Source organism: Vipera berus, assembly GCF_964194415.1.
Source record: "Vipera berus genome assembly, chromosome: 1".
Taxonomy (NCBI): Eukaryota; Metazoa; Chordata; class Lepidosauria; order Squamata; family Viperidae; genus Vipera; species Vipera berus.
This window is the reverse complement of record NC_138202.1, coordinates 208054005-208080637: the sequence shown is the minus strand read 5'-3', so window position 1 is coordinate 208080637 and position 26633 is coordinate 208054005. Positions and strand designations below refer to the sequence as shown.

At 40.9% G+C, this 26633-nt stretch overlaps 2 protein-coding genes across 3 annotated transcripts in view; one reads left to right on the top strand and one right to left on the bottom strand.

Annotated features, from left to right (window-relative positions):
* The window catches only part of SLC25A15 (solute carrier family 25 member 15), an 18513-nt gene extending 9018 nt beyond the window's left edge, over positions 1-9495 (bottom strand). Inside the window, exons 1-3 of one of the 2 annotated variants that reach the window (XM_081318009.1) lie at positions 9474-9495; positions 6617-6692; positions 5524-5652 (exon numbers count right to left, since the gene is read on the bottom strand). In XM_081318009.1, the coding sequence (XP_081174135.1) occupies positions 5524-5578 (55 nt within the window). In that variant the 5' untranslated portion in view covers positions 5579-5652; positions 6617-6692; positions 9474-9495. Of the gene's footprint in view, positions 1-5523; positions 5653-6616; positions 6693-9066; positions 9310-9473 lie in introns of those variants that run through there. The other variant, XM_081318008.1, reaches the window with a different exon arrangement.
* Positions 9005-26633, top strand: MRPS31 (mitochondrial ribosomal protein S31). The gene is made up of 8 exons (XM_081317995.1): positions 9005-9126; positions 9998-10274; positions 11331-11555; positions 14697-14843; positions 19744-19878; positions 20817-20881; positions 23387-23536; positions 25873-26633. The coding sequence occupies exons 2-8, from the start codon at positions 10183-10185 to the stop codon at positions 26130-26132; spliced, it is 1074 nt and encodes a 357-aa protein (XP_081174121.1). The 5' UTR covers positions 9005-9126; positions 9998-10182; the 3' UTR covers positions 26133-26633.

Here is a 26633-nt window from a genome sequence, read left to right as displayed (position 1 = left end):
CGCTTGGGGGTGTGTGTGTGAAAGCCCTAATAAGCAGGCATATACATAGAATGAAGGCTACTGCTAAGCTTGTAAGCCGCCCTGAGACTTCGGAGAAGGGCGGGATATAAATGGAATTAAAAAAAAAAAATTCTAAAGGTGAAACGAACTGTGGAGAAAAAAAAGCATGGTCTGAATGGCTACATTAAGAAAAGCCAAGAATCCTTGCTGAAGGCAATCAAGGATAGCTCTTGAAAACTGCAAAAGTGAAGGCTGAGTATAGAAAAGAAACAACTGGAAACTGACATTAATCGAAAGAACAAGTCAATGCATGAAAGATGTAGAAGGAAAAGCTGATTTAAAAAACCCCACATGGAGTTGGTTAAGACCAGGAGTGTTAAAGAAAGAAACTGAAGGCTTTATTTTAGTAGCTCAAGAACAAACTTTGCCAACTAGTTGCGTGAAGGCGAATGTTTAACATGTTACAAACAATAGCAAATATTGCCTTTGTAGTAAAAAGGCTGACACAATTGACCATTTGATTAGTGGCTGAAGCAAAATTTCACAAACTGCCAGAAACAGTCAATGGAAACATTGCCAGAGGTTTGGATTTGAATTTGGGACCATCAAGTTGAGAAGGTTTTGGAAAATAAGTAGGTTAACATTTTATGGGGCTTTAAGAACGAAACAGACAAGCATCTTGTTAATAACATGCCTGATATAACATTTATTGAAAAGAAGAAAGTCTGGTTCATTTATGTTGCTATTTTGGATGATGCTATGACTGAGGATTGAAGCCTTTGAACTATGGTGCTGGAGAAGACTCCTGCGAGTTCCTTGGACTGCAAGGCGATCAAACCGGTCAGTCCTAGAGGAGATCAACCCTGACTGCTCTTTAGAAGGCCAGATCCTGAAGCTAAAACTCAAATACTTTGGCCACCTAATGAGAAGGAAGGACTCACTGGAGAAGAGCCTAATGCTGGGAAAGATCGAGGGCAATAGAAGAAGGGGACGACAGAGAATGAGGTGGCTGGATGGAGTCACTGAAGCAGTAGGCATGAGCCTAAATGGACTCCAGAAGATGATAGAGGACAGGAAGGCCTGGAGGAACATTGTCCATAGGGTCGCGATGGGTCGGACACGACTTCGCAACTAACAACAACAATGACTGAGGAAAAACAACTGGAAAAAATTATGAAATATCAGAACTTGCAGACCAAAGCTGAATGCTGATGGAAAAAAGAATCTGTTGTTATACAAATTTTGAATGGGGCCCTTGGAGCATAACCTACTGCTAAGCTTGTAAAGCCGCCCTGAGTCTTCGGAAAAGAAATTAAATTAATTGAAATTAAAATAATTTCATAATTAAATTATTTAATTATTTAATTAAATAATTAAATGGAATGAAATTAAAATAAATAAATAAATAAATAAAAATAAAGGAAACGCCCTAATTTTACAAAATTAGGAACTGGTTGGAACTGCCTATATTTTTAGATACTACTTTAATCATTTTTAGGTCCTTGGTTAGGACATGAATGAAGTTTCTATCAGTCTCAGACTGTGAATCTCACTGTAGAGTACCCACAAATATCAAGAGCTGAATCAGTGTAGTACAGGAATCCCCATTCCCCCAGGCTGCAGCCCACTATTAGGTTGTGAGCCATTTAAAACTGGGCCACAGAAGCAGTGAGCAAGCACGCGCGCATCCCCACTTATGTGAGCAGTGGGCGAGCACGTGCGTTCCATTTGGGCAAACAGTGTGCCCACCACTCATGCAAATGGAGCTGCGCATGCGCATGCTTGCCAGCCGCATGCGCAGAACCATCTCCTCTCTCCCTCCGCACCACCAGTCCGCAAAGCCAGAAAGGCTGGGGAACTCTGGTGCAGCGCAAGCTTTTTGTAATCTGTAAGCTGTTTGAGAATAGCAATTTAAAATTTCTCAGCCAATGCAGCTTTTGGCGTGCTGGTGAGAAATTCTGGGAGTCGCGATATATGGAGTACATCAGTTTAGAAAAGTAGCACAGAGGGGATCTGTGGCTACGACTCAGATTTAGGAAACCAAAGTTCAATTCCTCACTCAGCATGGAAAAGAACTGTGATCTAAATCTAATCTCATCAGCGCTATCATAAAAAAGTAGAACAGCTGCTGATGCTTGCTCTAAGATTAAGTTACCTGAAAGAATTATGGGATTTCCGCATGTTAACAATATATAATAGTAGGAATCCCAGCACAAACTTTTTTTTTCTTCTGAAGAAAGAAAGCACAGAAAAAAACTAACGTTCTCCTTACTTGGAAGTGCTCAGTGATCAAAGTTCTAGAGATGTAGAAGAGAGGCACAATACTTCTCAGATTTTTTTTAAAAAAAGCTGGGAAACGTTCAGGAATGGCACTGAAGTGCTTAAGATGGTGAAAAGAAAAGAAATGGAAAGCGACTTCTATGAAATCCTGCTACCCTGAACAGAAGAAACACTCATGATGAAACATCTGCAAGAAAACAATGAAACTCAAATAGCACCAAGGACCTACAGAAGAAATACTTGGGAGCAAAAAGTTATCTTCCCATCATTCTCCTCCAAAACCAAAGAATCAAAGGAATCTGAAGGCTTTTCTAAGTGAAATGCTTTGAACTATAAAAAAACAATTCTTTGTATCCAAAAGCACACGTTATACAGCTGAAATTAATTATGTTGTGCTCCTGACAATCATTTTTAACAATTGGATGCAACTATAGAAAAAAACCCTATTCTTCCACGGTGGAGACAACTACACTGGCTTAAGAATTGCAAACAAGGTACAAACTTGGCTCTGTCTTAGATGAGGCTAGGTCTGGTGTGGATGTGGGCATTGCTGGCTCCTGCTTTTCCTCCCTTCTTAAAGAACAGAACAAGCAAGCAGCTAAATGATGCTTGCAAATTTCTCTTTCATATACAGGTGAAACTCGAAAAATTAGAATATTGTGCAAAAGTTCATTTATTTCAGTAATGCAACTTAAAAGGGGAAACTAATATATGAGATAGACTCATTACATGCAAAGCAAGATAGTTCAAGCCATGATTTGTCATAATTGTGATGATTATGGCTTACAGCTCATGAAAACCCCAAATCCACAATCTCAGTAAATTAGAATATTGTGAAAAGGTGCAATATTCTAGGCTCAAAGTGTCCCACTCTAATCAGCTAATTAAGCCATAACACCTGCAAAGGGTTCCTGAGCCTTTAAATGGTCTCTCAGTCTGGTTCAGTAGGAATCACAATCATGGGGAAGACTGCTGACCTGACAGTTGTGCAGAAAACCATCATTGACACCCTCCATAAGGAGGGAAAGCCTCAAAAGGTAATTGCAAAAGAGGTTGGATGTTCCCAAAGTGCTGTATCAAAGCACATTAATAGAAAGTTATGTGGAAGGGAAAAGTGTGGAAGAAAAAGATGCACAAGCAGCAGGGATGACCGCAGCCTGGAGAGGATTGTCAGGAAAAGGCCATTCAAAAGTGTTGGGGACTTTCACAAGGAGTGGACTGAGGCTGGAGTCAGTGCATCAAGAGCCACCACACACAGACGGATCCTGGACATGGGCTTCAAATGTCGTATTCCTCTTGTCAAGCTGCTCCTGAACAACGTCAGAAGCGTCTTACCTGGGCTAAAGAAAAACAGACCTGGTCTGTTGCTCAGTGGTCCAAAGTCCTCTTTTCTGATGAGAGCAACTTTTGCATCTCATTTGGAAACCAAGGACCCAGAGTCTGGAGGAAGAATGGAGAGGCACACACTGCAAGATGCTTGAAGTCCAGTGTGAAGTTTCCACAGTCTGTGTTGATTTGGGGAACCATGTCATCTGCTGGTGTTGGTCCACTGTGCTTCATTAAGTCCAGGGTCAACGCAGGAGATTTTGGAGCACTTCATGCTTCCTTCTGCAGATGAGCTTTATGGGGATGCTGACTTCATTTTCCAGCAGGAATTGGCACCTGCCCACACTGCCAAAAGCACCAAAACCTGGTTCAATGACTGTGGGATTACTGTGCTTGATTGGCCAGCAAACTCGCCTGACCTGAACCCCATAGAGAATCTATGGGGCATTGCCAAGAGAAAGATGAGAGACATGAGACTGAACAATGCAGAAGAGCTGAAGGCCGCTATTGAAGCATCCTGGTCTTCCATAACACCTCAGCAGTGCCACAGGCTGATAGCTTCCATGCCACGCCGCATTGAGGCAGTAATTGCTGCAAAAGGGGCCCAAACCAAGTACTGAGTACATATGCTTGCTTATACTTTTCAGAGGTCCGATATTGTTCTATGTACACTCCTTGTTTTATTGATTGCATGTAATATTCTAATTTTCTGAGATTGTGGATTTGGGGTTTTCATGAGCTGTATGCCATAATCATCACAATTATGACAAAGCACGGCTTGAACTATCTTGCTTTGCATGTAATGAGTCTATCTCATATATTAGTTTCCCCTTTTAAGTTGCATTACTGAAATAAATGAACTTTTGCACGATATTCTAATTTTTCGAGTTTCACCTGTATGTACCGGCTTCTTCTGGATCTTTGTCCAGAAATACAATAGAGTCAGTATTCCTTAACTTGGTCAACTCTTAAGATGTGTGGACTTCATTTTCCAGAATTCCCCAGGCAGCACGCTGGCTATTAAGCTCCACTAATTCAGACTGGCCTCGCTGACACACCCAGGTCAGACCTAGAAGAAGGAAAATGCAGTAGTTCTGCATCAGAGCCAATTTGGGGGGCTTCTGATATCAGCAGCATTTTCTCTGCAGGTCTCATCAGAAGGAAAGGAGTCTCAAGAGTAAATTTGAAACTTTCCTCTAGTTTACACAAACAGCTGGTTTTCACTTTGAAGTATTATGCGTTTCATGTGTCTCTAGCTTATAGGCTTCCCATGAGCAAATGCTTGGCCTGGGTGGGGGGGGGGAGAAAGCCCCCCCTACCAAGGAGAGCTTTATGCTCCAAACCTGGACAGGCCTTGTTCTATATCTGTGGTTGGCAGTCTTCACTTTTCACCTGGGTAACAGCTGACACTATAGAGAAACAGCAGTAGCTGCCATCTACACTGCTGCATTCCTGAAAGCAAACAAATAAAAGGCAGTTGACTAAACCAGCACACCACTTAGATATACCAAAGAATGCAACACAAAGCAAAGATTATCTTGTCTCTCCAATCACTCTTTGCTCAACCTTTTCTTGTGACATATTTTGAAATGCTTGTGTAAGCATGAAATAAGGGCTCAATAAATTGAAAGCTGCAGTTGGGAAATTATTAGACAAAAAATGCTTACACATTTACTTTTCCTCCATAGGAAGGGATTAGACGAAAGGAAGCAATTCATGGGAAGATCATAATTCAGGGCAAGGTCAAAACATTATTCCCCTTTAGTGGCCTCCACTATAAAAGCCACTTTTAGGACTCACACTGCTGTCGACAGAATTGCCTTATACCTCCAGAGAAGATCTTTGTTTAAAGAGCATAAAAGTATCTGCTATCAGTTCTTAACAGGATTTATGTAAACAGCAATGCCTAAGACTTACCTACAGCCCCAGCTGTGAGGTCAATGGCAGCTTGGATGACAGGATTTGTTTTCATATTTTTTATTTGCTTTGTGGTGACTCTAAATCACAAAGTTTCCTGTAGCACACAGGGAGTTGGGGTGGGTATCTCTAAATTAGATTTGGAGAGAGAGGGAAATGACAGTGTTAGTCTGACAGCAAGTAAATGTGTCACGCTGAGCACCATGTTGCATTTAAATATATACTGAGTTGTTCAGGTGTTTTGGTTTTTTATCTAAAAATTATTCCAAATTATTGGGATTAGATTTCTCATCCAAATCATGTGGAAAAGTCACGGGAATACAAACTTTTAAAATAAAAAGTTAGCAAAAAGAAAGTACAGGCAAGAGTTTCTTGTTAGGATCTAAGCACAATGATTCCAGAACTATGCTTCAGATCTGAACAATTTCAGGGATTTTTACAGGAAGTTAGCTCCCAATAAAAGCATCAGACACAATAAAGCCATACTGCAAAGCACCATCAAACTCTCCTGCCCAAGCATCTTACTATTTCCTGTTCATATTTCCTCAAACTCTATTGAATCCTGCCCAGTTCTAGCACTCTCTCTTGCTATAAAGATATGCAGGCTTAATACAGCTAAGGAATTGTCAGATAACTGAAGTCTGTTCCAATACATTCTTTAAAAATCTTTAAAATATAGATTTCAGGAGACATATTGTGATTTCTTTTCCAAGACGTCTCCGGTTGAGGAATGATTTATTTTAAAATAACTGCAAAATCCAGAAGGTGCTGAAGACAGTAGTGAGTCACACTCTTGCCTCTATCAACTACTTGGAGCTGTCTTTGAAAATAACTCCGAAGGCAGAGAATGACACAACTTATTTGCTGATTGGTACCAATCAGTTTTACAGAGCTACACTGATACTAGTATAGGAGCTACATTGTTTGCCAGTAAATTTATGGCTCAACATGAAGTGCTGGGATTATCTGGTCAGCCCCATATGGCTTGGAAACATGTTAGCTTTAGGACCATCTTTTTCATATAGACTCTGCTTGCCCTACAAGGAGTCTTATCCTGTAAAAAAAAAATCAGGGGATAAAGGATTATACCCACTAACGGGGCTTGAGATACTCTTGGTAGCAGGCCCCTTTCTTTAGAACAGCTTGACAAGGTCAGGTGTGCTGGTACTCTGAGGTAAAAAAAAAAGAACAGTCCTTTCCAAGAGACCATTCAGATATAAAAATTTGTCCATGAGCAACAATTTTGATTGCAATTTTTTAACAATTTAAATTTTAAAAACTAATTTCAAAAATTTAAATTTTAAAAACTAATTTTAAAAAATTAATAATGTTCAGTGATTTTAACAGGCTACTATTGTATTTATGAATATTTTATAGATGGGTTATTGTATTTATTGTAGGATGTGAGGGCGATCTGGCTGGCTAGGCAGGTGTCCCCTTCCTCCCTCACCGCTCCATGTGCATCCCTCCCAAAGCTGCATGCTCGGTGGAAGAGGATGACCATCCCAGATAGAAGGAGTGTACCGATCTTCGGTCAAGGGTATACGGTATTTATTGAAAGCAGTCTAGAACTGCAAGAATAGTTACAATAATTGTAATGATTATACAATTAATCATTAATATATAAATACTAAATACAAGAATCCCATCATTAGCTAACTAAAATTGTGTCTTTAAGGATGGTAGTAGACAATTGATGGCAATCAGTAACAACAATAATAACTTTAATGGAGAGGTATCAGTGGAAAACAACATTTATCTTTATAGCCACACTCTCCATCTACCACCTACAGAAAAACTTGGCATCCTAACAACAAAAAATAGTCATCTACCTACCAATAATACCAAGGGATTAGAATTTTGCCAATCTCAGCCAGCCAACAAAACAAACATAATTAAATATTATATATCTATTCAAACATTTTATCTTTGTATTACTAAATCTATTATACAGTATATAAAACTGGTGATCATCAGGACTGAGAAATTTGCTGTTTAAGGCATCACAATGTAAGGCTATAATGGATATATTACTTTCTTTTGACTCCTTTATTTCAGCTCTTGAACTATGGGCCAATCTCTCTCTCAGTTCTAGTAAGAAAGCATTGGCAAACCATTTAGAAAATATTGTCAAAAATCTGCAGGGCACTTGCCAGGAGTCAAGAATGGCAACGCACACACACACACACCACACTTCTGAACATCTTGTGGGGGGGGGAAGTACATGGACAATTCACACACTATCAGGTTTATTTTTTTTATTTATGTGTTAAGTTTTTGTGCTGCCCATCTCCCCTATAATGTTAAACCAACTACTTATCTAGGTTTTTTTCAAATCCTCCTTCTTTAGGAAGCTGAAGTTTTCTTAGTTGTAACAAGTTAATCTTTAGGATAATTCACATTAAATTAAAATTACCCATTGCAAAGGAATGTCTTGGGAAAGCCTTGATCATATTCACTTACTTAACAATTTGCATAGCTCAAAGTTAATATATTACAGGTAGTCCTCGACTTACAATCTTTCGCTAAGTGACCATTTGAAGTTACAACAGCCCTGAAAAAAGTGACTTATGACTGGTTTTCATACTTGTGACCATTGCAACATTCCCATGGTCACGTGATCAAAATTTCAGCACTTGGCAACTGGCATGTATTTATGACAGTTGTACTGTCCGAGGGTCATGTGATCACCAGCTGCTAAGTGGCTTCAGACATGCAATGTCAATGCGGGAAGCCAGAGTCACTTAAGGACCACACAATACACTTAACAACTGCAGTTATTAATTTATCAAAGGTTGTGAAATAGGGCACAACTCACTTAACTGTAGAAATAGAAATGTTGAGCTCAACTGTAGTCATAAGTCAAGGACTATCTGTATTGGCAAAATGTATAGTTTTCTTTTTCAATTTCTCAGGAAAATACATATAGGTTTATTTGTCTCAAGCAATAATATCCTTCTTGCAACATTTCTCAACACAGAAACAGCCAAAGCACAATAATCAATATTAATAACACAACTGATCACATGAATGGAGTATTATGTATGTTCCCAGCCTTGAGTTACTTATACAGTAATAAGGGCTGGATACAAATCGTAAGGGCAGGATATATATATTTAGGCATATGGTTACTTCATGTGCCTTGTTCATGTGCTATATGTATATACCTAAATCAGGGCTGGGGAATGCTTCGGGTTCTATTCCAAAAATCTGCTTTAGCGAAGACAAGAGCGTGAACCTAGCATCAGTCTACAACTCTTTAAAGCAGCTGCATTTTGCATCTTTTGCGGGACTTGTGGGCCAGCTGATCCAGGGGAGGGACTTAGCCGTTTTAAAGATCTGCAGGCAGACGCTACATCCATCTCTCCGAATGCAAAAGCAGTGATAGCTTGCGTCTCCCACAGAAGATCAAGTGATGCATTATTTAAAAATGGGGGTGGGGGGGTGTAGAAAGAAAGCCGGCACCGACACGAGATGAAAGACTGCAAGACCAACGAAGGACACCCCCCCCCCCAACAGCGCCAAGAAAACAGGACTTCGCACCGGCCGATCCCTGCAGACCGAAGACGGCAGCTCCCGAGGGAGGGACGGACAGTGTCCCAGGTGGGTGTCCGCTGAAATCGGCTACTTTTCTCCGCTGGAGTTGTCGCCGAAAGCCTTGCGCTTCTCTTCGGCTGCCTCAGCTGCATTGCCTCTCCAGAACGGCTCGGCTCGCTCTCCTCGCAGCGAGCGCTATATACCTGCGGTGGAAGGGGCGCCCGCCCGCCACGAGCCTGGCTGGGGAAAGGACAGGAGGAGGAGCTGGAGCTCGGCCTGGGAAGCGGAACCGGAGGCGGTGATGGTGCTGCTGCCGCCGCCCCCAAAGCCCGCCCCGAAGGCTGGCCAGGTGGTCTTGGCAGCCTTAGAGGGAACGGGGAGATCGCGAGTCTCTGGGGCGTTCTGCAATTTACCTTTTAAAGGAGAATATTTGTAGCTCAGGGTTGACATGAGGGATCCTTGGTGCTCTCTGAGGTTGCTTGTTTTCTTGCAGATGTTTCATTACGCAATGAAACTAGGTAACCTCACCAGTGCTAGCAGTAGACGATCAAGTGATGCATTATTTAAAAACAGGAAAAGAAAAAAACAAGCAAGCCGGCACCGACACGAGATAAAATACTAGATGATGTTATCTAGCAATGAAACATCTGCAAGAAAACAACCAGGCTCAGATAGCACCAAGGACCCCTCAATTTGCCTTTTAGGCGTTGGTAGTCGAGGGGCTACCATTCCCTTCTTGGATCTACCCCTTTTGCATGCAGCATATAGACTTGATTGCCACCTCGCTCTACGTGTAGGTTATGTAGCTCGTTCGGTTTGGGCCTTAGGGTTTTAGGCGAGCCTTACCAATATGATTTGGAAACCCTAATTTCCCACCCTCTGAATATTAGCATGTATGCAGTAAATATTTAAACGGCGGCGTTCCTGTCCCGTTTAGAACGAGAAACGACCATATCCAAAAGACCGCGAAAGATACCCTCTCTTCCAAGTGATCTGGCTGCGGAACCAATATTCGAGGGCTTGCGTTCCGGACGGACTGGCGGAAGCTTATCGGAAGCTTGCGGCGGAAGTACTTTGTGGTTGCAGAAAGCTTGTGCGTGACTCCTGGCTGCTTCGAGGATAATGTGGCGGAGAAGCGTCAGGGTCCCCGAGAGGTTTTGTGCTCTGGTTCGCTTCGGTGCTCCAAGAGAGGACGTGGTTGTGGCCTTGTGCAGGTACATGGGAGGGAGGGGCTTGGTGTTTGATGCCCCATTTCAAAGGCAAAATAACAGTCTCCTTTCAGATGTTTGCCCCTTCTCAGCCACTTTTTCCCCCCAAATGTTGGTGAAGAATCATGCGCAGGCAGTAGGTTTTAGAGGTGAGAGAGCGATAAGAAGCCTGGTTTATATTAATTTCAGCTCGTTCAGAAAGTTTTGGGTTAAGTTCACGAAAGACACTAGATTTGGCTGTGGTTGCTACAAATTTGACTAATTCGGTAAATCAGAATAGTGTTAATGTGCTGTGTGAACACGGGCATTGATTCAGCAACAGTAGTTTTGTGCATGATTACAATAACAGAATAACAAGAGTTGGAAGGGACCTTGGATGTCTTCTAGGGCCGCTAGGCCAACCCCCAGCTCAGGCTGAAAACCCTATACCTTTTCAGACAATCTCTTCTTAAAAACCTCCAGTTTTGGAGCACTCATAAAGTCTGGACGCAAGTTGTTCCATTAATTAATTGTTCTAATTGTCAGGAAATGTCTCCTTAGTTCTAGGTTGCTTCTCTCCTTGATTAGTTTCCATCCATTGCTTTTCTCTCGCTCTCTCTAACGCGCGCGCACACACACACACACACAATTCCAACTCCAGTGTCATCTTTGGGATTTTCTCATCTGATAGCCCCCATTCTGTAAACCCAAATCCTTACAAGATTGTTTCTAATCAATTTTTATGTGCAATCTGTTTTTGCTCAAAATCAGTATACTATTGGCAGAAGATATGGTTCTTTTCCAGAAAAATATTTACTTGTAAGGCCTTGAAAGCCTAGTTATGTGCTCTGGTTTGAAATCCTGAGTATGTGAAGGAGTCCATTTTCTGGTTATATTAGCATTTATGGATTATCTCATTTTCTTGGCTGCTGTATGTATTTCATTATTATTTTTTGTATTGTGATTGTAATTTGTATTTTAACTGATTTTGTGATAATGATCTCTTGTTATGAGAATTTTAAGTTGTAAAAATTTTAAAACTCAGTTTGCATCGTTAGTTTGTGCTTTCTACATCTTTCCTAGTAAAGCACCCAAATTCTTCAGCACAACTCCTGTCTTCTGCACTAAGGAAGATGACCAAATCAGCAGCACCAATAGAAATATTTCACCAGCTCAGGAGCAGAAAACACAAGTGCAAAGAAAGAAAAATTTGCTGCAGTTAATCCATGGAATGAAAATAGAACTAAGTACAAAGAAGAAGGTTATGGAGAATGCCAAAAGCAGATTGCTGGAAGATGATGAAAAAAGGTAAACTTATGGGAGTATACTTTCATGCTGCTTGTCTAAAAATATTGTGGTTGTTTGAAGAGATACTTAACCAAAAAGGGGTAGTGATAAATAAATGGTGTATTAAAAGGGAAAATAATAAAGAGCCAGAGGGACATTTGATATGTGTTCTGTTTGATTCAGAAATGACCAGATTTATTCACTATGTTGTGGAAAGAAGGAAAAATTCTTCTGACTCTTTATTCTGATTTTGTGTGGAGTCATTCTCAGTGAAGGATTCAAAACTTGTGGGCTCTGGGTATGACCCCAAGAGTTCTCTCCTTAAATTGTTCTGCCAAATTGTGGTGGCAGGGAACAAAGAAAAACCCAACCAGTTTCCAGGAGCTAATTTTATGTTTATTTATTTGTATCCTATCTTTATTATTTTTACAAATGACTAAAGATAATCAATACTCCTTCCTCCTATTTTTCCCAAAACAATAACCCTGTGAGGTGGGTTGGGCTGAGAGAGAGTGACTTGGCTCGAGGTCACCCTTTTGGTTTTCATGTTAAGGTGGGACTAGAACCCACAGTCTCCTGGTGTCCAGCCTGGTGCCTTCATCACTAAAGCACACTGGCTCTTTGCCAGGATACCTGCTGCTGTTTCTGTTGGTTTTAGCAGTTTATTAACCCAGTTCTGCAGTACCACAGCTAAAGCCTTATATGGGGACCCCAACAATCCCAGGTTTCTTTTCCTTGTGTTACTGTTTCTCACATCACTTTTCGTTCTAAGCATTGGCAAGATTTCTTTCCTACTTGTTCTGGTGTCCTGGCTTCAGCCTTTTCATTGTGAATCACAGATCATCTATTAGAGAATTTTGGTTGGCTAACTAGGCAGAAAGAATTCTGTCTGTCGCACATGAGAGGGACTAGGATGTTAAAATATTATACAGGTTGAAGAAAGTAGATTAAAACTTCAGTTTTCTGGATAACATCTGGAGTCCTGAAGTCCTGATGCTGATGTTTTATAATAACTACAATTGATGAGAGCTAGAGTATAGCAACCTATGGAGTGCAGTAGTTTTGACTATTTCGGGTTTACTCAGGATATGCAGATACATGTAAACATTACTGATAGATCTTTGTGTACCAATGGGTAAGGTTTTTTCCCCTTAAAAATGAAAATATGAAGATAACCAGAATACTTGTTATATCCTGTCAGTGCTAGTACTTTGCAGTTTTAGAAATTCGTTATCTGGAGCCTGCTTCATGTTGAACAATTTATAAGATGACTGGTCTAAATATATTTTTTTTAAAAAACATATATTTGGGTTTCATTTCATTTTTCAGAATAAACTTTCTTGAGAACAAAGATTTTGTCATATTAATAGTAATTCAAATTTCCCAAGGGGAAAAAAAGGAATTGGAAAATTTCCTATGCAAATTAAGGTTATTTGAGTAGGAAAATGGCCAGTTTGAAATGCAAAGTGTTGTGATAAAAAGAGTGAATAATTTAAAATATTTGCCGGGGGTTATCCCCTGAAAAACAATAATTGAAATGTTAAAGATGTCTAATACTGTATCATGCAATTGGTATAATTTAACCATTACTAGATTATTACATTTATGAAGCTATTTTTCAATATAAATATTAAAGCCTAGAAAATGTTTCCTTCCCATAACTACCGTATTTTCCGGCGTATAAGGCGACCCGGCATATAAGACGACCCCCTACTTTTCATGTTAAATTATAGGGTTTGGGCTAATAACTCAATATTTCACTTCCTGGCACACAATCTGCATATTAACAACTCGTTAATAAATAAAAGAGGTAAACTTCGTGACCCTCCCAGCCCGTGCATAAAACAGAAATGAAAAGGCTTAAGCCTTTCCGTTCCCAAATACCAAGGTTTCCCCCGAGTTTTGCGCGGTTAATGTTTCTCCACGGAGCACAAAATTCGCCCGAATTAAGGAAAGTGGGGAGCTAAAGAATCTGGGGCTACAGGGAATACCTCTGGCACGACAGGCAACCCTGGGAAACACGAGGACTGTAGCGGCACGCTCAGTTTGCACAATCCGATCCAGAAAGCGCCCGGAGGCTCCTTCGTTACTTCTAACTGCAGAACGTCTCCACGTCCTGCCCGCCTTGCCTTTTAAACCCCGCCCCCTTTTCCCCTGTAACGTTTCTCTGCTCTGCCTGCTCTGTGATTTGCCCAGCTTTGCTCCTTCCCTGCCAAATGGACGCCTCGCCTTCTTTTCTCTGAGCTCTCTCGCCTGGTGCGCTGCTGCTCTCAGTTCCGGGCAAGGGGCGCCAAGTGGCTGCAGACAAGAGGCGCTCCATCTCTCTTTCCCCCCACCCTCCCGCCGCCCAAAACCCGAAGATTGATTGGCAGACTCACCACGCTGAAAAGAGCGCCCCGCGCGCCGGAGACAATTCACGGGCAGCGGCAGTGCGCGAAGCCGAGGCGTGACCGGGCAAGCAATTCTGGTCGGCGCGAGTCAGGTGGTGCCTCGGCGGGAGCAAAGGTGCTCCCTTCCTACGGTCGAGCGGGGCGCCTCTGGGGACTGCCTGCCCCTCCTCTCATCGGGGACCTGACGGCCAGCATTGGAGGCGCTAGTATGGCCAGTCCTAGAGAGAGCAACGGCGGCAGCTGCAGTAGCCGCCCCAGAAGCTGACGAGAGTTTGCCCTCCTTCGCCGTTCGCCGTCAGCCGCTTTACCACGGGTCGCCATGCCTACCTCCATTCACCCAGCGATCCCGCCGCCCAGCAGAAAAGAGAAAACATCCGAGAGGTATTTTTCCGGCGTATAAGACGACTCGGCGTATAAGACGACCCCCCAACTTTTGAGGTGATTTTCATGGGTTAAAAAGTCGTCTTATACGCCGGAAAATACGGTAATAAGGAATCGAGTGGACATATGTCCTGCTTTACAGAGAACAGTTCTCTATTTGAACGGGTGTCACAAGCTAACTTGGAAAGAATAAGGGAGAGAAAGGTCCTTGAAGCTGTGTTTGTTGTACATTGCTAGTACAGTATGACCATCTGAAAATATTGGATGATGATTTCCTCATTCATTATTCATTTGTTCATTATTAATTTTCTGTCTGTTTTCAGAAGGTTAGCGAAATATGGGCAACAAAGAATGTAAAATGAGCATTTATATTTTATATTTCTTTTTTCAGCAACCAACGTATTCCAGAATTGGAGGAAGCAGCCTCTGCTGTTGCATCTTCACTCCCTTTCGATAAAGAAAAGACAACTTCTGAACTGTTGCATTTGGTAAGAAAGCACAAGGAAGAAATGAATGCGCATAGAATGGCTGACCTAAGGTTTGTAGCTATCATTCTGTTCCCATAATATGCTTGTCACATTGAAATGAGACAAATAGTGATAATTGCTTTTATTTGTCTTCCTTTGCTTTATTTTAAAAATGCACATTTTGATTTGGAGTCAGAAAGTTTAAAGCAGTCTTAGCCAGTCTCTTCGTTTCCATTATTTCTTGAGAAGATGATGATGTACAGCACATTGCTGTAATTTCTCATTTTTCTGCTTCTGTCTCCTTTAGTAAATTTCACAAAAGAGTGTGAAATCAAATATGCAGCAACAAATGGTATTGAAATATTTGCAGTAATATATTTCAGATTTTTTTCCCCTCGATACTGGCTAGAACTGGTTTTGGGGTTACCAAGCTTAACCGAGAGATTAATTAGTGAAGTTTATAAAATGCATTTATATTAAACCTGCTGAATCAAAGTGCCAGCTCAGAAGAACCATCTATTAGACAGCTTCTTGCAGAACAATTTATGTAAAACCAAATTACACTAAGCCTGAAGGAGGAAGATATTTGGGCTGTCCAGTACTTTAGATTCAGTCTCCAAAAGGTGCTTTGGAGTACATGCAGGACAAATGGCGGCGCCTGGAATGGCTGCGGCTGCATTGGCTCTTGAAGGCGAATAGTTTTGGGAGGGATAGTAAGGGCTATAGGCCACATGATCAGGAAGATTTTAATGTGTTTGAGCAACATGGTGGAACTAAGGTAACATACGACATACGACCAACAATCTTTGCTGGCCTGGCAAGTTTCTAGTTGTTTCTCCCCATCCAAACCCGGACCACCTCCAGGCAACGGGACATCATGTCGAGTGCATCACTGGGTTGGTTCGGGGTGGAAAGAAAAAGTTGGGTATCATCAGCGTACTGATGATACCCCACCCCGAAACCACGAATGAGCTCACCCAGTGGTTTCATGTAGATGTTGAACAGGAGGGGAGAGAGGACCGACCCCTGAGGGACTCCACAAACGAGAGACCTCGGGGCGGACCTCTGCCCTCCCGTCAACACCGACTGCGAGCGGCCCAGGAGATAGGAGAACCACTGTAAAACAGTGCCTCCCACTCCCAACCCCCTGAGACGCCATGGTCGATGGTATCAAAAGCCGCTGAGAGGTCTAAAAGGACTAGGACAGAGGAACATCCCCTGTCCCGAGCCCGCCAGAGATCATTCACCAGCGCGACCAATGCCGTCTCCGTGCTGTACCCGGGCCTGAAACCCAATTGGTATGGGTCAAGATAATCAGTTTCCTCCAGGAACAGAGGAAGCTGATGCGCCACCACGCTCTCAACAACCTTCGCCAAAAAGCAAAGGTTGGAGACTGGACGGTAGTTATTTAAAACAGCCGGGTCCAGGGCAGGCTTCTTGGGGAGGGGTCTCACCACCGCCTCCTTCAAGGCGGCAGGAAAGATGCCCTCCTTCAAGGAAGCAGTTATTACTGCCAGGAACCAGCCTCGTGTCTCCTCCCGAGCCGCATAAACCAGCCAGGAGGGGCACAGGTCTAGTAAACAAGTGGTAGAGCTCAGTCTCCTCATGATCCTGTCCACGTCATCGGGGGAAACAGGGTCGAACTCAGTCCAGATAACATCCTCAAGACCGCTTAATTCCTCCATGTCATACTCTGCCCAGTCAGAGTCCAAACCGGTCCGGATCTGAGCAATTTTGTCCACCAGATGACTAAACTCCTCAGCCCGCCCCTGTAAGGGTTCCTCCCTCACCTCCCGATCAAGGAGAGAGCGAGTCACCCTAAACAGGGCGGCTGGGCGATTATCTGCGGACGCGATGAGGGCAGCGAAGTAATTAGATTTCGCCGTCCTCATTGCCGCGAGGTAAGACCTTGTGAAGGCTCTTAGCCGCGATCGGTCAGATTCAGACCGGGTGGACCTCCAACCGCTCTCTAGACCCCATCTCCGACGCTTCATCTCCCGGAGCTCCACAAAAAACCATGGGGCCCAACGGGATCTGCGCCGGGTCTGGGGTCGCAAGGGTACAACGGTCGAGTGCCTCGGTGGCCGCCCTTTCCCAGGCATCCACCAAGGCATTGGCCGGGCTGTGAGTAAGGGAGATAGGTAAAGACCCAAGCGCCATCTGGAACTGTTCTGGGTCCATTAGGCGCCTGGGACGGAACCACCTGGTCGGTTCCACAGCCCAGCGGCGGGGGGTAACATAGCGGAAGACCAGCCGCAGGAGATAATGATCGGACCATGACAGGGGGACAATAGTTGGCAAGACCCCTCCCAAATCATCCAACCATTGCCCAGATAGAAACACAGAAACCCGGAGGGCACAACTCAACTAGAGGGACACCGCCCTCTGGGCCCAGCCAGGTCTCCGTAATGAATAAATGTATCCCTGTGTAACTGAATATAGTCTTGCATTTCTTTGGTTTTCTGCTAGTAAATTATGGCTAAGCTTTTCTCTGTTTGCAGTGATGTAAGATAGCCTGTGGGTGTCGCTGCTTTACAAAATCTCCACTATTAGTTTGGTTTGTAAACATAAGAAAGACTGAATATTTGCTGAATGGAAATTATAACAATACAGAATTTGACGGTGGAATGAGTATTCTCTCAGTGGAAATTATGGCATAATTTCACAAATGTGTTAAAGGTTTAAACTTTATTATAAATAATAACATTTAGAACTAAGATACATCTTCATTATCCCAGATCTTTAAAATAAAGTTGATATTCAAAGGATGGCATTCAGACCCAGATTTTGTATATGTTCACAACATTTTCTTTCTCAGTCCCACTGTGCTCTGACATAATAAATCATTGAAAAAGCCTAATACAGATCTTGTTTAATTCTAGCTCAGATGGGTCAGAAAAAACACAGCAACAATAGTAACGTGTTGTTTAGAGGAAAAAAGAATACATTCTAGAGTGCTTGCTCTTTGTATTAAGAGTGATTTTGAAGAAAAAATTCAGGGCTAGCCACTTCATGGATGTTTTTACCAAATCAATATAATTGGTTTGTTCATCACACTGCTTGTCAATGATGAACATTGGCATACTAAAGGTAAAGGTAAAGGTTCCCCCGCACATGCGTGCTAGTCGTTTCCAACTCTAGGGGCCGGTGCTCATCTCCGTTTCAAAGCCGAAGAGCCAGCACTTGTCCGAGGATGCCAAAGGCGCACGGAACGCTGTTACCTTCCCACCGTAGTGGTCCCTATTTTTCTACTTGCATTTTCACGTGCTTTCGAACTGCTATGTTGGCAGAAGCTGGGACAAGTAACAGGCGCTCACTGCTACGCGGCACTCGGGATTCGACCCGCCAAACTGCCAACCATCTGATCGACAAGCTCAGCATCCTAACCCACTGAGTGGTTAATTAAATTAAAACTTTAGTTTCCCACAAGCCTTTCCTTTAATCTCATCTTCTCCAGGCCACTCTCCTACAGATTTCTAGTCTGAGCTGGCAGGTTGCAGTCAGTGCAGTTGATACCTCTTTAAAAATGTGACAAGTAAGCCTCCTTCAAAACAACTAAAAAAAGTAGAGCAATCTTCTTCAATGGGTGCTCTCCAGATATTTGGCACTGTAGTCCCAGCATTCCTAGACCAGTTGGCTAAAAATCATGGCAGCTAATAGATCCAGTGTTTCTGAAAGATGCAAGATAGGAAGGCTAAAGTTTAAATAGCTAAAGGTTAAAATAGTTTGGCATGTAGTGTTTTGGAGGGATCCTTGTGCTGATAAGACCTTTTAATACCTATAGGGAGAGGCAGTATATATTGAGCTTTATGGAATAAGATGTCCTTAATAGGTTGTTAATACCCAGTAAACGTATTAACATCTTGAAGCGGGTGTTTGATAATGTCAGATAGAGCCCTTAGGTCAACTGATGGAGTATTTAGTCAATATGAAGACTACGGTTAAACCACCCTGCTTTCTTATTTATTTAAAATCCAATATAAGAATCTGATCCGGAAATGTGGTTAAATTGCTTGCTATTAGAAAACTGGGTGGCCAGGTACTGTATGTCTAGCCAGGTATGCTTCCAGGTTCCTGTTCTACCATTCATAGGTTTGTATATTGGAAAACTGATGCTTAGGCTTCCTTTGGAAACACTCTGAAAGTTTTGCTAACAGTATCTTTTGCCTAACCTCTAGATCAGGCATGTCAGATTGCTGGCCCGCGGGCCGGGTCCGTCACACCGAAACCGCACCCACCCCATTGCCGGCAATGGGGGAAAAAAAATCACGAGATGTCACAAGTTTGACATGCCTGCTCTAGATCAGCAGTCAGGTGCATCTTCATACTTCATTAATAGAACTTCTCTGACCTTCAGCAGCCAAATCTAGTTAAGGTGCTTGTATTGACTTACAGAATTCTTTGTGGTCTGGAGTCAGTAACTGCCTTCACTCATTTTTCAGTCTACTACTTACAAACAATACATGGTTAAACAGAGCATTTTCTGTTATCGCCCTAATGCTTGGGAAGACATTACCACTGACCATTGCCAATAGGTGCCTATTCCTACAGATTTCTAAGGCAGTAGGGAAGATAGCCTTGTTCCGGTTGAACTTCCAGAGAAGGATAGATCGAGTTGTATTATTTTGTAAATTGTGTATAAAGATGGTGGAGTTTATTTGTTGTTTTTTTAAAGCATTCTTGGCACTGTTCTTTAGTTTTATCACCATAGTTCAAATACAAAAAATATAGTTATTGCTGCTAGGTTTCTGGTCTGTGAAACATCAGATAGATTTTTTTTTTAAAAATAAGGGAAGTTGGAAGGGGGAAAAAAAAGAATAGGTTTCGGAACTTCCACACAATTGAATTTTTCTTTACATTTTCATATTCATGTTTATTGCATCAGAATAGCTAACATGAACAAAAAAAATCTGTACTATGCATCCTTCAGTACATCCTAATATTAATATATGCTAATATTTTTAATTTTAGCAAAATGATGGCAAGCATGAAAATTAGAAGAAAACCTATGAAACGAAAAGCCGTTAGCGCATCCAGTGAAATTGAATGTGATGAAGATGAAGATGGCAATATGGCACATATTAATGAAATCAGTAGAATTAAAAGGTACTTTACTTGATGAGTTTCTGCAGGTATCTCTTTAAAATCCTGAATTTGTAAAGCGTGGCGGGTAGTCCTCGACTTACAACTATTCATTTAGTGACCACCTGAAGTTACAATAGCACTGAGAAAAGTGACCGTTTCTCACATATACATAGCATCCGTATGGTCACATGATTAAAATTCAGATGCTGGCAACAACGGGCATGTATTCATGACAGCTGTACTCTCCCAGGGTCATGTGATCACCATTTATAACCTTCCTAGCTGGCTTCCGACAAGCAAAGTCAATGGTAGAAGCCAGATTCGCTTAATGACTGCAGTGAATCACTTAACAACTGGCAAAAAGTCATAAAATGAGGCACAACTCAATTAACAAATGCCTTGCTTAACAACAGAAATTTTGGCTCAAAAAAGTCAAGAACTACCTGTACAAGGATAATCAAATGTGGCTGTGTTGAACCATGCCAGGTTCTTTGTCATTATGAACCCGCCCCCCCTTTATTGTGATGTGCTACAGTGAATTAGATTTGTCATGTGTTTAATATGCCATAAAAATCAGGCTTAATAAAATAGCTAGTCTGTAAAATATAATATGTAGATTTTTAAAGTCAACATTATTCTTCAGCTGTGGATATCCAGCACAAAAAGAAGGGATGCTTTCTATGGACCTGGTGCCTAGAGTCACACTTTGGCAAGTTGGGTGGCCACATAAATCTCTACAAATAAATTTAATTTAGTTATATATGTATATATGTCAATGTATGAATATATTCATTGTTACATGCTTGAAAAATGTGTGGGCAGTGATTGAAAACAGATCAGAGGAGTATGTTTTAAGATTTCAAACTGTTTAGGAAAAAAATTGGAATTATTCATATTGGATCCTTTACGTTTTCTACCAAAAGGAGATTTTTTAATTATTATTATTATTATTTTTTTAGGAATCTCTTTTCTGGAGAAAGGCTACAGATTTTCACTCCTAAATCAAAGGGAGCACATGAAACAGGTTAGTCACAAAATAATTACTATAATCATGCCAGGAAGATAATTTGAGTGTAATAAAACTCATCCATTCTATGCTCAATGCAGTAGTCTTGAACATACCATAAACCATCTTAATCAATGTTTAACCTACAGAAACTCCCTGTCTGTATTTAGAGAAGAGGTTAATTGCTTAACCTTTTGGGCACCAGGGACTGGTTCTGTGGACAAAGGTTTTTCCGTGGACCGGAGAGTGCTTAGTTTTGTGTGCTGCCTGCATTTCCCGGATGGGGCTTTGCTTGTTTGTGTGGACTGGTTACTGGCATGCCGCAGCCCGGTACCGGGCCACGGACCGGGGGTTGGGCACCTCTGGCTTAACAACAAGGGAGAATTTGGAACCAGATATGAGATACTGTAAATAAATAAATAGAGAATTTTACCTGCTCTTTACGTAGAAGTGTTGAAAATTATGATAAATATAGAAATTTTGGCTCTCAATTAGAGAAGGGATTTCATTTTAGTAACTTGAGTGCAGGCTTCACATATAAAAAAGTTTGTTTTTAATTCCTGACATTTCTGGATAAGATCTTTAAAAATCCCATCTGAACGCCCAAACTAGCCTTGTCCAGTTTGATGCCCTCTAGATCCTTTGGACTGACAATTCTATAATTCCCAAAATTCATGCCCCTGCGGTGTCTAAAAGATGTAGGCTAACACATTAAAGGATTCCAGGTTGGGGAAGCTGCTTTCAACACTTGTACATAGCCAAACAGTTCAGTAATCTGACTTTATCTAAAGCAGCATCCTAGGTTCCCACTAATGAGGAACTTGAGGCAGATACAGGTAGTCCTTGATTTACAACCATTCATTTAGTGACTATTCAAAGTTACAACTTCACTAAGAAAAGTGACTTATGACCATTTTTCATACTTACGACCATCACAGCATCCCCACACTCACGCGATCAAAATTCAGACCTTGGTAGCTGACTCATGTTTATGACAGTGGCAGTGACCAGGGGTCATGTGATCCCCTTTTGCGACCTTCGGATAAGCAAAAGTCAATGGGGAAGAAGCTGGATTTCACTTAATAGCCAGGTTACTAATTTACCAACTGCAGTGATTCACTTAACAACTATGGGAAGAAAAGTGGTAAAATGGGGCAAAACTCACTTAACAATTGTTAGCCATGGAAATTTTTGGCTCACTTGTGGTCATAAGTTGAAGACTACCTGTATTGCATTTTAGGTTTTTAATGGGATTTGGAAAGGATATTCTTAGAGGTATTTTATCAGCACATATTCCAAAGCATTTTTAGATATTTGACCGCATTTACATGCTAATTATAGAAAAGCTGTATCCCCAGAATAAGAAAATTGTCCATCCTGTTCGTTCTCTCTCTCTCTCTCTCTCTCTCTCTCTCTCACACACACACACACACACACACACACACACACACTCCTTCATTCAGTGACTGTTCAAAATTGTGACAATGCTGAAAGAATGGACTCCCATCCCATGTCCGAAATTATGGCCATTGCAGCCCCCCTTCTCCCCACCAGTGGTCGTGTGATCAAAATTTAAGTGCTTTGTAGCCCACTCACATTTACAGCCACAGGGACACAGTTCTACCCAGCCCCCTATCTCCTTCATCTATGCCCTTTTGGCCATCATTCTGGGGCAGCAAACCTCAGCAAGCAGCAGCATTCATTCACTCCCTGCAAGCATCAGCGTTTGTTTGCACGCCACAAGCAGGATGTAGGGTAGCCAAAAGGGCATAGAATTGAGGAGAGAGATAGGGAGGTTGGGGAAGTTGACCCTAACCCTAAACCCTAACAACCACAACGAGGAAAAAAAGGGATTATGGTTGGTAAGTGATGCGATCATGTGACATCTCGTTGCTTAGGGACCAAAACCCATGTCTCAGTTGTGTTTCTAAGTCAGGGATCACTTGTAACTATAACATTTGCTTTAAGGAACAGATTATATAGAAGCTAGAGAAAATTCCTCCAGTTGTTTTTTTTTTAAATTTTTCCACTTCAGACTGAAACACAGGGAAATAAAATTATAATTTCTCTTATTTTTTCCTGCTAGTTCAAATAATGTCCAACAATGTCAAAGGGTACTTATCTTCATAGTACTCTTCATTCATAAAACATTTTTGAACGTATTTTCAAATTATTGTTTTTTTAAATTGAAATATCTATTTAGTCAGTTCTGAAGCTAATAAAGCAAGCAAATTGAGAAGAGAAAGTGATAGGGAAAACAGTTGTCCTTTTATTGAGCTGTGCTATGCTGTCCATGCTTCCATTCATAATGTTGACACTAAATTAGCTTTTATTGCAGCACCAACAGTGAAAACAGCCAACATTTTGGAATTTTGAAATTGGCTGGGGTTTTTTGACAATATATTTGACTCGATAGAGAGAGAGAGAGAGAGAGAGAGAGAGAGATTTGTCAATTCCAATGAATAGCATTTCTGTGGTTAACTTGGCTTGATGTGAGTTTTTTTTAATACATTGACAATTTAGACGCAGTAGCAATACCAACAATTTGGGATCTGGAATTTGCCGAAACTATTACATCAACCTTTTCACATCTACCACAGAATGGTTTTGAGGAGATGATACAGTGGACAAATGAGGGAAAACTTTGGGAGTTCCCAATTAACAATGAAGCTGGTGAGTATCCTAAAAGAACTCTGCACTTGGTTCTGCCGCTCTTCAGTGAAAATTTGGGATGGAGATTTTGGGGAGTTGGATTTGGAGGGAGCTAAAAAAATGTAATGTTATACGATACGATATGATATGATATATGAATTATATATTATATTAGTGTAAGTCATTTGCAGAATTTGCATATTGTTTTTGAGACTTACCTTTAGCTGGTTTCAAATATAGCTGTTTTTTATTTTATTTTATTTTGCTTGAATAAATTAACAAAGAAATCAATTCTGAATTAGCATCATTTTTATGATAATCTCTGGGAAAACAAAGAGATCCCTTTTTTTTAATTGAAAAGTTTTACAATACATTTTATCTTTAGCAAAACAAAACCCCTCCCAACCCCCTCCCCTCCCACCCTCTTCCCACTCCCCAACCCTCCCCAACCCCTCCCTCCCTTTCCCCTCCCCCCCCCAACTTCCCAGATCTGAATACAGGGTATAAAAATACAAACAATCATAATCTAACTTGTGCAAACAATCCTAAACTATTTAAACTATCGCACTTTAACTCATATAGATAAACTCCAAACGTATATATATCATATCAATAATTATTCAAATACAAAATAATACTTTTTAGTCCCATATTTGCTCCGTAGTATCTCTCTGTTGCAAATAGTCTTTCAGGTGCACTAAGATCTTTACCATATCCTCGGGGGAAAAAAAACTTTACAGTCCATTCTTCTGTAGTCGGTAATTTTACCTTTTTACTAGAAATCTTACTACCATAGTTAAATTCAACATCCATTTAATATCCACCACAATAATATCAATAATACCCAATAAGAACAATCACAGATAAAACAATTTTACATCAATTATTAAAAACTATTCTTCTTTCCAACTAGACTTTAAATTTCCATACTAAAACCAAGTTTATACAACCTTTCCTTCTCCTAATATATTATACAACTTAAAATACCATACATTACTTTCCAAACTTAATTTTTTTTTATATGATCACATCATTCTTATATTTTCTATTACATGTTTCATTATTACCCATAAAAATATTACAAGTTAACTTTCATCTATAATTTTTCCCAAAGTTGCACCAGAGCATATCACAAAGTATATACCTGGAACACAATATCCACCTTTTACTTTGTGTCCTCAAAATGAGAATTAAGGGCTACTTCAAATAGCTGAATGAAGAAAACAGGACATAATTTCATTTGATAAGCGAAAAAGATAAAACCTATATGTATGAGGTCCCCTCAGATACACCTTAATCAAGAGTCACCTCGAACTGCAAGATGGGCAAGTACAGTGGTGCGTTGGTACTCAATTGCATTGAAACTCATCAAATTTAGTATTCAACACATTTTGATAAGAAAATTTTGTCCCTGTACTCATCATTTGGTACTCAACGCACAAGCTAGAACTTGTCGGTGTCAGCTCCCTTGTGACACTACATTTTTCCTTATGGGAAAAAATTGTTTGGTACTCATTGTTTTTGGTACTCATAGCGCCTCCTGGAACCAATTAATGATGAGTACTGGGGTATATGCAAGGGACGTGGTGGCTCAGTGGGTTAGGACACTGAGCTTGTCGATCAGAAGGTCGGCAGTTTGGCGGGTCAAATCCCGAGTGCCGCGTAACAGAGTGAGTGCCTGTTACTCGTCCCAGCTTCTGCCAACCTAGCAGTTTGAAAGCACGTGAAAATGCAAGTAGAAAAATATGGACCACTACGGTGGGAAGGTAACAGTGTTCTGTGCGCCTTTGGCGTCTAGTCATGCCGGCCACATGACCACGGAGACGTCCTCGGACAAGCGCTGGCTCTTCAGCTTTGAAACGGAGATGAGCACCGGCCCCTAGAGTTGGAAACGACTAGCACGCATGTGCAGGGGAACCTTTACCTTTAGCTTTACCTTACTGAGGTATATAATTTTGATAAATATAAATAATCTGCTCTTTTTTAGTTTTATCAATTTGACTTTTTAAAAATCTCTTTAATAGAATGTAAGTTGAATGACAGACTCAAACATTTAGATGTCTTTTTGAGATATCCAGATAGCACAAGATGATGCATAAAGCTTTTCATTCCACATGGTCAGCTGAGCAGTGTATTGAATTAATAAAAACTATTGCAGTATTTCTAAAAACAAATAATTATCAGAGTGGCTTTTTAAAGCTCAAGATATCAACGGGAATATTGGCTTAGATGACAATAGGGATTAATGTTTGCAAATAATTTGTGAATTATAAGACGACGGTACTGCAGTCTGCTCAGGGAGGTTGTGAATTGGAAGTGTTTTGACAGTGATTGTATCTTTCCCTTAACTTTATCAGGACTTGAAGATGAGGGTGAATTTTACGAACATATATTTCTGGATAAGCATTTGGCAGACTTTCCTAAAGAAGGACCAATTCGCCACTTCATGGAACTTGTAGCATGCGGCCTTTCCAAAAACCACTGTTTAAGTGTGAAACAAAAAATAGAACACATTCAATGGTTCCGGGATTATTTCAAGGAAAAAGAACAATTGCTTAAGGAAATTGAAGCCCATGAGAAGGAAGCCTTGATTCAAATAGAGAACATATCGAAATGAAAACTCAAAAAGTCCTGCTGTACATCATAATCCGGAAAGAGCCTGATTCAGAGATATCAAAACTGGCAATGGTGGTTTAATCTGGCTTGCAAATTGTTGAATAAAAGTGTATAGTTCTCTGTTTATTAATGTTGTTAAGATAGTGTTTACAATGTTTTGCTCTAAAAAATATTGGAGTAAAATCAGTCTGAAGATTAAAGAGAAACCACCAACAGATGTTCGTTGGTAATGCTGACTAATAGTATAGCACTTCAAGATAAACCTTTCTGTATTTTTAGTTTTATTTCCCTATTTTCAACACAATTTAAATAGAATTAGATCATGGAATATTCTACTTGTTTATTGTTTGAGATTTATTTCAGAAAAAAAATATCTTGCAAAAAGATATGGTGTTCCTCTCCACGTGGATCTATATACTGCACCACCTTATGTTTTCTTTGCCTTCATTCTCAACTCTGCATGTGTGTGTGTGTGTGTGTTTATATACAGCCAATCAGATAT

Bases quoted from the DNA above. Each gene is read 5' to 3' on its own strand.
- MRPS31 (XM_081317995.1), top strand. From the start codon at position 10,183: ATGTGGCGGAGAAGCGTCAGGGTCCCCGAGAGGTTTTGTGCTCTGGTT. The intron at 10,275-11,330 runs GTACATGGGAGG...CATCTTTCCTAG, and splicing joins GTGGTTGTGGCCTTGTGCAG to TAAAGCACCCAAATTCTTCA. The intron at 14,844-19,743 runs GTTTGTAGCTAT...TTTTAATTTTAG, and splicing joins CATAGAATGGCTGACCTAAG to CAAAATGATGGCAAGCATGA.